General features: G+C 41.0%; 1 protein-coding gene across 1 annotated transcript in view; it reads right to left on the bottom strand.

Moving 5' to 3' along the window:
* Nucleotides 1-300: 300 nt before the first annotated feature.
* PCSK1 (proprotein convertase subtilisin/kexin type 1) overlaps nt 301-13,378 on the bottom strand; it is a 32,030-nt gene continuing 18,952 nt past the window's right edge. Inside the window, exons 9-14 of the mRNA XM_074569899.1 lie at nt 13,114-13,214; nt 11,902-12,135; nt 10,227-10,384; nt 8,084-8,217; nt 6,100-6,261; nt 301-3,466 (exon numbers count right to left, since the gene is read on the bottom strand). Coding sequence (XP_074426000.1) covers nt 3,104-3,466; nt 6,100-6,261; nt 8,084-8,217; nt 10,227-10,384; nt 11,902-12,135; nt 13,114-13,214 — 1,152 coding nt within the window. The 3' untranslated portion in view covers nt 301-3,103. The remainder of the gene's footprint in view (nt 3,467-6,099; nt 6,262-8,083; nt 8,218-10,226; nt 10,385-11,901; nt 12,136-13,113; nt 13,215-13,378) is intronic.

Raw genomic sequence — 13,378 nt, forward strand, 5'->3', positions numbered from 1 at the left:
TAGGCAGAATTTTGTAATTCAGAGCCACTTAGTCTGAATTACAGACAGTGCTGCCGTCACTGACGGCCACGGCAAATCTTACTTTGGCTGCAGTTGGCAGCGGTAAGGACTCCCGTGCTCCTGGTGAAGAAATCCTCTGCAAGTCTTCATTTTCAATAAATCACGCATTTTGTCTATCCAACCCCTGGTTATTTCCTCAAGACATTTTTAATTCTAAACTGTATTTCCCAGTCCTTTTAAGTCAACAGCTTGACTTTATCTTACTGTTTTCTTTACAAATGTTAAGACCACACACTGAGCTCTGCTAACACACTGTATTATGCTACTAGTAGACAAATTTTAACATCACATCACATACATGTTGCAGTTGCTGTTGGAACATGCCTTTTAAAAAATACCTTTATTGGATGAAATTGTCTCTTTCGCAAGAAAAATCTGGTTCTTCAATATAATTTATTATGCCTTTTAAAATTCTGTCTGTTCAATAAAATCTTTGCTATATTATAAATACCTGTAACGAAAATATAATTTAAAATTCTGAGAGAAAACATTTTTTTTTCCTTTTACATTTTTCACAAAACCCACACAGGCACCAAGGAAAGACTAACAATAAAAATAATTTACTCCTGTACAATCTACTCTGGGTTGGAAACATTCAAGAGAGAGATTTTAAACTCGTCCTCTGATGAAACTTTGGCTACAACATGGGAACTGATCTCAAAACAAAGGTGGGTCCTGTGTTTTCCACCCATTTAACCTGAAAACTGCTGTCAAGGGCTGACTGGGTGTTGCTAGTACTTTCCTCGCTGTAACATACCTGAATGAGCACTGGCTAAAAATCGCTGTTATCTGAGGGAACCAGACTCTCAGCTTCACTGCACAGGACTGCAAGTGGTCCCACCTCACCAGATGGGAATAGTTATCACGGAGATTAACTCCCAGTTCTGAAAATTAAACATCGTTGGAAAAAAGTTACTGCTCTCAACAGCGGCAATTACAAATTTTTATGTTTTGCTTGTTCAGTAGTTCTGTACTGCCAGAAAGCTTGCGTGTTGACGGGACGGCAGAAGAAAGCTTTCTGATTGGGACCACTTGCAGGGTTTTTTTAATGACTTCTCATTCTAAGCAAATTTCTTAGTAGAGAGGGAACGATTCAGTATAAGAGACATTCAATGGTGGCGTTGTTATCTTTGAAGTATAGACTAGAAATATGGAACAATTCTTCAAATCAGCTAAGCTAACCCTATCTAAAGCTAGCAAAAAAGCAGACTAAGCCCAAGATAGGCACGACACCATCGCAAAGAATGAAGAAGCAGGGATTTTTAAACCTTAAGTTTGGCAAGACAATTTTCAAAGCTGTCTTTAGAGCTGTCCTTTTTTCCATAGAAGGAGACTTAAGTACTGTTACAGTAAATAGACATACCTTTAAAATTACAGAATTTAGTGTGAAGTTTTAAAAATCTCATTCCAAACTGATGAATTATGAGCAGAACGCTAAATTCCTGTCTTAGAGACACTTGCATCGTTTTTAAGTAATAGACAGTGAAGGAGAATCAAATGTTTCTAGAATGTCTGAAACACACATTTCAACAGCAGATGAGACAGAAAGAAAAGTAAAATCCAGTCAGCACTTGTTTGAATTATCTTTAGCACTGCAGTGTGGCATATATCCCCTGGGAATCTTTATTTTCTTGTTCTAGATCCCCTTCAGTTTTTGAGTATCCAACACTGCATTGTTTGGTTTTTTAATTATGAAAAGCAAAATAATATGTCCATCCTGACTGACTTTTACAGAGGTATGGGTGGAAAACTGTTTGTCTAGTACACTGCTAATGTCAGGGAGCTGCCCGCCCTTGCTGCTTTCTGACAGCCAGCTGTTTCCTCCTCTTCCACCTTCTCCTTCCTTCTGTTCCTCTCCTCCACATTCCACACGCTCTTTCCCTTCATTCCAAGTCCTTCCTCAGGGTGGGTTTGGTTTTTTTATCTCACACCTCTCCCCATCCATTTTGCCTTAACTTCCTAGATACTTGGGAAATGTTGACAATCTACCACAGTCCCTCCAAGATCCAGTCTTTAGGTGGACTTTGCTGGTACAGTTATCCTTTCTGTTCCACTTTGGTCACAGCTCAAGGAAAGGACAAAGGGGTCTCAGTTTTGTTGTCCTGACCGCTGCAGACATAGGCATCTCAGAAAGCATTTTTATTATTTAAATTCAGACATTTATCTGAGGCTCCATAGGTAGGAGGCTCAAAGCTCATATAGTTGACACAAATAGATTAGTACTCCGTCAGGTGATTCAGAAGCTAGAAGACTAGCCAGGCGCTCTGAAGTGCTGTCTATGGGAGCTCTGTCTTCATTAACTCCATACAGCCTAGAAAGAACAGGCTCATAATTCAGGCACCGCGCCTAGGTAGTTACAGTTAGGTGGGGAGAACACCACCCTGTGGTCTGGGATGCCTCATTTGGGGCTCTTCTATGTTAGTGTATGTCTGTCTGTACTCTAAATTTGTTAATCACTTCTGATGCTCCAATCCAGCTGCAGCCTCCCAGCTGCTCCTTTGTGGGAGAACAGAAGGGTAAGGGAGCATTGTTGTTTGGAGAAGGAACAAAAAACCTATGACGGAAGCAGTACTGGCTGTCTGGAATAAATGCCAAATGTAAGACAGACTGCAATATTCGTTACAAATCCAGGGATGAGAGCATCTCCCCATAGCTTCAGCAGTTCGGTTCAAAACTGCTTGGTAATTCAGGTTTTGAATCCTACTGCATGCTAAGTGAATAGGGTGGAAGAATAAGTAACATGAAAATTGTTTAAAATAGAGCATTAGGGTTTCCAGGGGAATACTATTGCCTTTCATGCCTGAGGGGGCAAATCTAGTCTGATGATAATGAAGAAAGGCTTTGAACAAAGCTATTACTAAAAAGCGTCAGTTTACTGCCTTATCCTCCCACACCCATTTTTTCCCTTCCTTGATATTTGTATTAAATATGAAGCAATCAAAGCAGCAATCACACAACTAGAGCATACAACAGACTTCTGAAAAAAAACTACAGGTGGGGTGGGAAGAATGAATATTTCCAACTCAGTGCCATACCCTACAGTTTAGTTTCCTTCACTTATAATATCAACCAAGGCTTGCAGCAGTCTATCATCTCTATGCTTGTACGGTTTGGCATTGTAAAAAAGATCAACGTAGTCACTGTACAGACTTTCTTCTGAGTCTCTTAACTGGGACGGCTTGTTTAACTTTTCGAGGGCTTGATAGAAGTGTTCATATGGAATATTTGACTTCTCACTTGCTGTCTTCTTTGGCAGTCGCTTCTGAGCCATCTGTCTGTTAAAAGCACTTCGCAGTAAATGTAGCATAGCCTCTGACGGGATTTTATCTTCTGCTTTGTCACTGCTACTACCGGTATCTTCTGTGACTTTGGGTTTTTCACTCAGGTCCTCTTGTGTGGTATGGTCCTAGAATACAGATTAGCATAAAAAAGGTTATGTGTCAACGAAAAACTGACTGGATTAAGATACAGCCTGACTAGTGATTTCCATCTACGTGAGGATAGATGCTATTTTTTCATTTAGGAGCCACTAGCATCTAGAAAAGAACTAGACCATTATACACCAAAACAGACCATCAAAAGGACTGTATCGTATAAAATATCAAATCCCGCCACAATGTAGGAAGTTACAAATTCAGATTCTACACTGTCAGGATACATCACGTCATTATACAGCAGGATTTGTCACAGTCCTAGGAGGTATTTCTGGTTGTACTATGGGAGACAGCTCCTCAGAAGTCTCATCGAAGGAAGTACATGCAGTGGTGATGGCAGCTCTGATTGCGCCGCACACCCTTGTGAAAAGGACTGAACCAGTGCTTCTGTACAACCTTCTGTGTAGATGCTCTCACCTGAGAAAAGACTGTGAAGCACGGCTATTGGGTGGCCATGACACCTGCCTTGGAAGCTTTGGAATACGAATGCCAGATAAAGATGTACAGAGAAGCTGTTGAGAGGCATGATCTCGTTTCAGCAGTGCCTATTATGCCTCCCATGCTGACACGGTAGTATGTGGCGGCATAGCTCCCTCATTTACACTAGGATTGTCTTTCTAACTCAACACTCATTTCATCTTCATTTGGTTTTCACGATGCCCGCCAATCTTCTCTTACAGTACCTCCAAGTTATTTTCTTGCACATGGCTGCCACACCTGCGGACGCTTATTTAATGTATTTAAAGACCATAATCATGTCTCCCTCAGTCGTCTCCTTCATAACCTGGGAGGAAAGTTAATCTCTCTATACTTTATGGCCTACCTGTAATTGTGCAAAGAATTTGACACCGTCCCACACAACATCCTTGTCTCTAAATTAGAGATACAGCTTTGACAGATGGACCGCTCAGTGGATGAGGAACTGGCTGGATCGCTGCACCCAAAGAGTTGTGGTCAATGGTTCTATGTTCAAGTGGAAACCAGTGACGAGTGGCATTCCTTATGGGTTGGTACTGGGACCAGTGCTGTTTAACACCTTTGAGTGCAGCCTCAGCAAGTTTGCAGATGACACCAAGCTGTGTGGCACAGTTGAAACGCTGGAGGGAAGGGATGCCATCCAGAGGGACCTGGACAGGCTTCAGAGGTGGGACCATGCCAACCTCATGAAATTCAACCAGATCAAATAGAAGGTCCTGCGTGTGAGTTGGGGCAATCCCAAGGACAAATCCAGGCTGGCTGGAGAATGGATTGAGAGCAGCCCTGAGGAGAAGGACTTGGGGGTGTTGGTGGGGAGAAGCTCATCATGATCCAGCAATGTAGGTTCATAGCCTAGGAAGCCAACTGCAGCCTGGGCTGCATCCCCAGCAGCGTGGGCAGGGGGGTGAGGGGGGGATTCTGCCCCTCTGCTCCGCTCTGTGAGACCCCCCTGCAGCGCTGCCTCCAGCACTGGGGCACCAACAGCAGAAGAACACGGAGCTGTTGGAGCGGGGCCAGAGGAGACCCCGGAGATGCTGGGAGGGCTGGAGCCCCTCTGCTGTGAGGACAGGCTGAGAGAGCTGGGGGGGTTCAGCCTGGAGGAGAGAAGGCTCCGGGGAGACCTTCCAGCCCCTTCCAGTCCCTCAAGGGGCTCCAGGAAAGCTGGGGAGGGGACTCTGGAGCAGGGAGGAGAGCCATGGGATGAGGGGGAATGGTTTTTACTCTGGAAGAGGGGAGATTTAGGTGAGATCTTGGGAAGAAATTCTTTGCTGTGAGGGTGGTGAGCCCCTGGCCCAGGGTGCCCAGAGAAGCTGTGGCTGCCCCATCCCTGGAGGGGTTCAAGGCCAGGTTGGACGGGGCTTGGAGCAACCTGGGCTGGTGGGAGGTGTCCCTGCCCAGGGCAGGGGGGTTGGGAATAGATGATCTTTAAGGTCCCTTCCAACTCCAAACATTCTGTGATTCTATGACATCCTAATTACTTAATGGGGAAACAAGTTGATGTGATGTGATTAATAAGGTATTCCGAAGATGTGGACATAATCAAGCATTGTGAAAATCTACAATACTACCATTCTGTGCATCCAGAAACCCCTGTCACTCTCAGAAGCCTGGAGTATGTTTAGACCACCCTACCTGAAAGGTAACGAAGGGGTGACAAAGGAGCTAGCAGCAACAGATCCACTTAACAAAACCTTCTGAATCAGTGAGTCCCTGACTCTTGCCACGTCTTTTGTTACAAACTTCATTCCAAACTCCCTGGAAGCACTCCAGCAGGGAAAGCTTCTTTTGGATGCGACACTTTTTCTCACTAGAATTACATAAATTTAGTGTGTCTGCCAGAGATGTCTTTCTCACTCCTTGTACCACTCAACTGCATTAGCTATTGAGTTCACTGCTCTAGTAGCAATATCCTCTTACCATCCTAAAACCCTTAGATGTTAGCATATGAAAACAGAGATTAACATAGAAGTCCCTTGTTGACATGGACAAAATTACAATACACAATTCAAAATCAGTCAGGGGCTAGATGAAATGAATACTGAATGAATATGTGTCTTCTTTCTAGGAAAAAATACCATTTTCTTCCTAAATGAAAAATATCTAAGGAAAAAAATTAATGGAACACCACCTCTACAAAGTCTGTCATCTTCTCCACTCCTCTTCTGTCATTTTGCACAGCATTGTAGGATGTGTATACACGTGGCTGCTCCATGTGTTCAGGCCGGCTAGCAGTGCCATGCAAAATCAGTTTCCAATTTACAATCCTTCCTTCATTTTGCATTCTTCGGGACTAGAAGACAAGCATGACATTAGCATACGTTCTCAGGCCATAAGAGGAAACAGGACACCTGACCATAAAGTAGACAGAAGTGACTAACACAAATCATAAGGCCTTCAACATCTGAATTTAGAAAATTATTTATAAGCACCAAAAGGCTAATATATTAGACACAAGATATACAAGAAAGTGGGATTTAGTAGAGTGGCTTAACTACTCCAAATATTCACATTTTGAGGCAACATAATTATTAATTAATCATGTAAGCATCAATGGAATTTTGTCATAACACAGAATATTAAAAATTACTGAAGCAGTACTTTGTGTTATTGGTATTTGTTCACTAAGCTATTCCTTGGCAATTTCCTCACAAAAGTTAACATTGGAATAGTAATTTGGAATAATATTCTGTAGCGGTGTACAACAGCAATCTGAAAAACAGCTTGTGGAAGTGAGCAACAAATGCTTTTCCCGTTAGTTTTGGCAGCAGTATTTAAATAGTAGAAATGGAAGAGACTAGTACAGAGAACAGTAAAACTTTGTTTTACTAAACCTTCTTTCAGAATTTTTCCTCACTCATTTAGTGACTGAAGATAGCTGCTGAAACTCTTCTAATAGAAGTCTATACCAAAGTTTACATACAGAACTTAGACGACAACTAAGTCATGAGTAACTCTGATGGGAATCTGTGATTTCAGCTAGGGTCATTAATGGGAAAATTTATTTCAGGAATCACAAGACCCTACAAGCTGAGGAAAGAGTGCATTACCTCTTGAAGGACAAAAACCTTGGTTTATTTAAGTTTCAGCAACCTCTCACTTGAAAATGGAAAATGAGAGATAATTACAAACAAAATGCTCTTCTTAGCTTCATTCCAAAAAATGCATTATATTAATTACAAAGAGCAGGATATCTGTAACCACGGGGTTATCTGTAAGCCTGCAGTATTAACACTATACTCTTGATAATAATATTTACTTCTACTGCCTTGTTCATCTGCTTAGTACTTGGCATTATCCGCCTGTTTACAATTTCAGGCCAATGGGGGTTGGAGGCTCAGTGTCTGATAGGAAGCATTCAGTTTCTGGCAGGATCTGACCCCTAATGACAAGCTTATTAACAGACAACTTCGGTGAAACTCTCCAGAGATGAGTGTGCCTGATCACTCTGTTTGAAGAGAATGATTTTTCAGTTGCCTATCAGGCAGCTTTATTCTGGTGTCTTGCTGTTGTAATCCATATTCCTGGGTGGTTTTAGTAAACTTATTTATTTCTCATCTGTAGATTTCTTGGCTTTAATCCTTAAACATTGTTCAAAAGTAATTACTCTAAGAAAGAAGTTAGGGAAAGGTATAGATCAGAACAGTTCTCTCAGGTCACTAGGAATTCATTAATTCAAAAGGTTTGGAGTTAATGAAAATTATGCACATGCACCAAGAGAAAACTAGATCTGTCCTGTGTTCTTTTCTGCAGAAAAACCTAATTTGCAGTTAATCATATGTTAATTCCATTACATATTTCACTCCATGAATCACAGAAAATTACATTAAGTGATTTCCTTCAGTGACATATAATGTGTGAGAAACATAGGCGTGAAATTTTTTTGACAGGTACATGTCAGTGAAATGAGGATGGTCCTTCGCATTCATGTAAAGAACAAAAAAATCTGACCCTATCTTTAATCTTTGATCCAGACGGATATTTAGTGTAAATAAACTCTTGTTGTAACTTCCTTAATGAGAAGACTCACAATTCAAAATCCTTTGTAGTGGTTAGTGATCATTTTATCCGCATTAGCTTCCAAACATAGCTAGTTAACATACAGATGTACTTACCACATCAGTAATTCTTAAAACCCAGGTGCCCGTTGGATTCTCTCCCCATGTGTGCACAGACATGAAGTCCCAGTTCTTAAAGCCATTGGGAGATTTGTCTCTCTCTCTCTCAGCCAGCAAGACAGTGCTGGTCCCTGTGTTAGTGCAAGATCAGTATTAGTGACTCTTCACACATGCCCGATTTTATGCTTGCGCACTACCTGCCGCACAGGCAACCTGGAAAATACACTATTTAACAGTAGCTCATGGAACGGGAAACGTGCGATTTCTGATCAGTGGTTACTTTAGTTATTTTCACAGCAGCACTTAAGACTATAAAAACTATCACATTAGGTGCCACTAAAAAGGTACATCTTGCCTAGTGTTCAATCTTTAGCACAAAAAAGTAGTGGATGCACTAAACAAGCACAAGAAACAGAGGTCAGACACAACCAGTATTTCCCACTGATGAACAGCTCAGGAAACTTCTGAGGTGGAAGTTCTGAAGACAAACCATCTCAACACAGTGTTGTGAAACCAAAGCCTTATCCTGAATTCATCACTGTATATTTTTTTTTTTTGGTGAGGGGATGTAAATTGTTATAGCCTGGAACTCCAATGCGGTGAAAAGCATTTGCATTGTTATTATTATTACAGAAGTGCTGCAGTTCACAAAGTATTTCTGCAGCAGAAAAGATTCTGCTGCATAGTAGGAAATCTGTTGTGTTTGCTTCCACGTAAGCAGAGAGCAAGGGAGCTATATTTACATAATAAGAAGCAGAGAAGCCCCAGGGAGCCTGATCACAAGCTATAAATATATTTAAAGGTAACACCACAAATACAGAAAAGGAATGACATACATCTGGTAGTACTGTTTTGCAGGAAAGCGTAAAAACAGCAAGAATTAAGGGAAAGAATAGTTTAACCATGATAGCAACATGATACCACTGTGGAGGCGGCAGCACTTGACTACTGCTACCTCAGCTAAAGCCACAGAAATACATTCAAAGATGAAGAACATATTACTTTGTCGTCTTTCAAAATGAGGGTGTTTTTCTAAGATGAAGCCATGCTTCCTATGTATTAAGAGTAGAAGAGTGTCTTGGGAGGGAAATACCTCTATAAAAGTAGAACAAGAGCTACTATTGCTGTAATCTCCGGGTGTACCTAGAGACAGTCCACATATGTAATCCTAAACTAAAACTTACCTGAGACGGAATTAAATTTGAAAATACCACCAAGAGTCAAGGGTAAAACACCTCACAGCAACACTGCTCCCGTAAGACAAAAGGTAAACTCAGAAAAGGAAGAATTATAGCTAGGCTTAAAAGGAACCCCAGACAATGGAGGGTCTGGAAATAGACTGTATGTACAGTATCTTAACGCTGCTCTCTAGTGAGGGACTGTAATAATTATATGAACAAGGCTCTACTGGCTTATTATCTGTGAAATACTGCATTAGCCTTTAATATCAGTAAATTAGATTAGCCTGATGTTTAAATTCGTATCTGAAATCTTGTCTGTTTTTTCTAACAGTATCAGTTGACCTAACAGATCTTACTGTCTAACAGATCTTACTCTCTACTCAACTCTGCAAGTTGTTTACTCTCTACAAAGTTGTTTATACTCATTCTCCTTTCTTTTTTTGTTTCCTTATGGTGTTATTTCAGGGCATTGTCAAGATAGCTTGCCATATCCTAGCATGTTCTAGTATAGTTGTACTAAGGTGCCTATCAGAGACACTGTGTTTTTAAATACAGCAACGGGGAGACAGTTACATGAAATCTTGGGAGTCAATTATGCTGTTTTCCATTAGTTTGTTAAGTCACAGGGAGGCCAATAAGCACTACTGAACTGTAATTTGTTGTCTGCCATGAACTCTCAGTTTTTACAGTTCCTGTTGCCAGAACGAAAACGCATCAGAAACGGTGCTTTCATTTCCTGAAGTATGATTTTCAAACCTCTTCTGACAAAAATAACCCAGCACACATGAAGGCTGGAAAGCGGTTTCAGGGAACCAGTTCTTTAGTCCCCAGAACACTTTGTCCTCATACTCACCTGCTGGAGGTGACTACATTTGTCTAACAATCTATTTAGCTCTTTTAATGAAATAGATGTTACACACCACAGCAACACAAAGAAAGCGCGTCTTTGCCTCCTGTACCTGATGGAGATACCAGAGTGACATGAAGATCACCTCTACGGGAATACTCAATCGTTGCCTCGAGCTGCACGTGTTCCAGAGACGCAATGGAGTTTTCTTGACCCTCGCAGGCTTTTGTGGGAATTTCAATGATGACTTCCTCATTTGCTCTTAATAATCTGGCAAAGTTACAGGAGTTCATTCATTAGTCACAGAAACTTTTGATTCTGGATCGTTATGTGAAGTGTAAATGGCACACTTAACGCCCATTTCAGAATGATGAGAAAGGAAGAAGTAAAGACAAATGCTACGTTCATTTTTTTTTTGAACGCTCCTGTAGAAACCATGGGAAGTTCCGGAAGCACAGATCATACTGAAGCGGACCAAGTGGCAGGCGCCGCATAAGACAGACTTGTGCAACACACCCTGGAAGCAAGCAAGCAAGAGTTCTGATAATCACAGGTTTCTGTCAACACTTCATTGACCCACAAAGACTACAAAAAAACCACACTTTGCTGTCAGCTACATCAGGGGACTTTATCAGGCGTATACTTAGTTCCCTCATTCAAATATCCAGAAGAGCTGTTATCGTGGAGTTAAAATACTGCAGCAGGCACAGTGGTTTTAACCTTTTGTATTCAATACCATCTCAAGAAAAAAAAGCGTACATCTTCTGTATATTCTCCACACAGACAGCTACTCCACACAGCTTTCTCTGCACAATTTCCATTACTTCTAATGAGAATGGGGCATCTAAATCTCCACATAAATAATTCTAAACTCAGAATCCTGGGATCTTTGTTTCTATAATGTAACATAGAGGACTGCAATAAAAATACATAAACAGCAAAACTGCATACATCAGTACTGGATCGGCACTCTGTGGAATAGAGAGCACTCATAAAAGCAAATTGACAGTAAAATAGCATAAATAATAATGTTACCCAGCACTGACACTCCAAAACACTGTAACCTGTTTCTACAGATTTTTTTGTGCACTTACACAGTGTAATTTTGATCTTTAAAATAGCTGTATTTTTTCTAGAGAACAAATCCATAAGTGAATAAGTAGAGACAAAATGGACTAGATTCCTTATTGATTAACCAGCTTAGTAACTAATTATAACTTAGCTGTGTGTTGAGCTCACTTTAGGCTCGTATACTGGGAGCGGCTGTGAATATGACTGCTAAGCCTCTTCAGTGGGCCTTTGAGACACTTGAGTTTTGTAAGAGATGTCCTGTGGATGTGACTAAAGCTCGATATATCACCTTGATTTCAACATATACTGTGCCTGTCATAGAAGAATTGCTAAGACCAATTACAGATGTTTTTTTTTAAAAATCCCCAGGAGACTTTGGTATCTTTTTATTCATCTTCTGATAGTGCTCTAAACATTCATATCTTATCTGATTGGGTTCAGTCTCACAGTGTCATCCATCCATATGCTGGCTGCACAAGCAGACATAATAATCTTTTTCTTTGTAAGGCTTCATGCTAGTAATTTCCATCAGTCTTACAGCAAAAAAGGAAGAAAACCAACGGTTCTTGCCTGCCCCTGAGGAATACAGTAAGGCAAAATCAAATGAATTAAAAAGAAATCTCTGAGTCTGGTTCAGAGCAACCTGCGCAGAATACTATCCTTCCAGCTCTACTAAAATAGACATAAGCTTAGTTACCGCTAATACAAATTCTTACCTTGGTTCAAAGCTTTTGTCTTTAACAATACACTCTCTCTTTTCTGGTACACCTTTCCACCTTTTGGGATCAGCTAAATCTACCAACGCATTGGCATTGAGTAGCCCAAACCCAAATCGGCTGTTGACCATCAATCCCGCTCCATTCTTTTTCCATCCTGGATTTCCAGCCAGCGGATCGTATTCTGAGGTCCACACTACCAAGTGTTGCATATCCCTCCACGTTAGATTTGGGCTGTTGAGAAAATATTCCTGGTTAATTGTTTCAGGGCTATCTATCATTTTTCTCTCCGTTACTAGTCTGCACCAGAACATGTTTGAATGTATATTGCATCTCATTATTCTAAAATATAGAGCAGATCACATGCTTATCCTCACAGTACTTCTCTGGGTAGACAAGATTTCTGTGTAAATGAAGAACAGGTATGTAGGAAGATTAGTGTCCAATTCAAAATTATTCAGGCATATAAAGTTAGCTAGCAAAGACAGTTATTTGCCACCAGTCTTCATGGGACCTAGACTTTGAAAATTCACTGGGTATTTGATTCTACCTGTGATTAACTCTACCCTTTAAAATACGGCCCCAAGTATCTTGGCTTATGTCATCAAAGGAGTATGCAACAGAACATGGAGCTGTACCTACACCATTCAAGTACTAAGCCTACGCCCTAATGCCTGCAGTGTTTTCTGTGAAAAAGCCATTGTCCTGTACTGTCCTTTTTTACCCTCTCTAAGCCATACATTCTGACTACCAGCTCTACAGGATCTGAACCTGCCTGCTCCCTGCCTGCTCTGACAGTCAAGCTTGGGTACCTTCCATTTTACATCTCATCTTTGGCAGAAAAGGTTCTGTAAATTTACTCAAGACTTCATTTAAGCTCCTGCAACCTATTGTCTTCAAATTATGTTCTCTGATACATGTGCAGCTTCAACGTTTTTAAGTGCAATTGACCAGAACTCAGTAAACAAGTGCTGCCAATGCACAAAATGGACTAAAATTCCCCAGTCATCACGTTTTACTTATGTTGGTTCTGCTTTGCTAGGAGGATGCTGAGGCAAGAAGCTGCTTATTTTTGTCATCAGGCTGAGCAAGTCTGACAGACAAAAATGGAGCTGCAGCATGAGATGGTGCCACTTTCAAATAGACAACATTTTGGGGAAGATGGGGAGGGTCTGAGAGAGAGGATTCAAAGGTAGTTGTGCGACATCTTACTTTGCTTCCAGCGCTAGAGCAAAAATTCCTGCTGCCAGTGGTGCAGATGCAGAGGTGCCAGTGTGAGTCTCTGTACACTCATTGTGAAGATCAGCACTTGTCTGACAGAAAAAGACAAAAAGAACAGATTGCGTGAATAAACAGTTGTAAATAGTCATATCCACGCTCACAAATATAACCACGTATCCTTTATTTGGTGTGTATTAATACATTCCTCACCAGCAGAAAAAGTGATGGATGTTTAAATCCGTTCATATTTCAATCC

Source organism: Larus michahellis, chromosome Z (genome assembly GCF_964199755.1).
Source record: "Larus michahellis chromosome Z, bLarMic1.1, whole genome shotgun sequence".
Taxonomy (NCBI): domain Eukaryota; kingdom Metazoa; phylum Chordata; class Aves; order Charadriiformes; family Laridae; genus Larus; species Larus michahellis.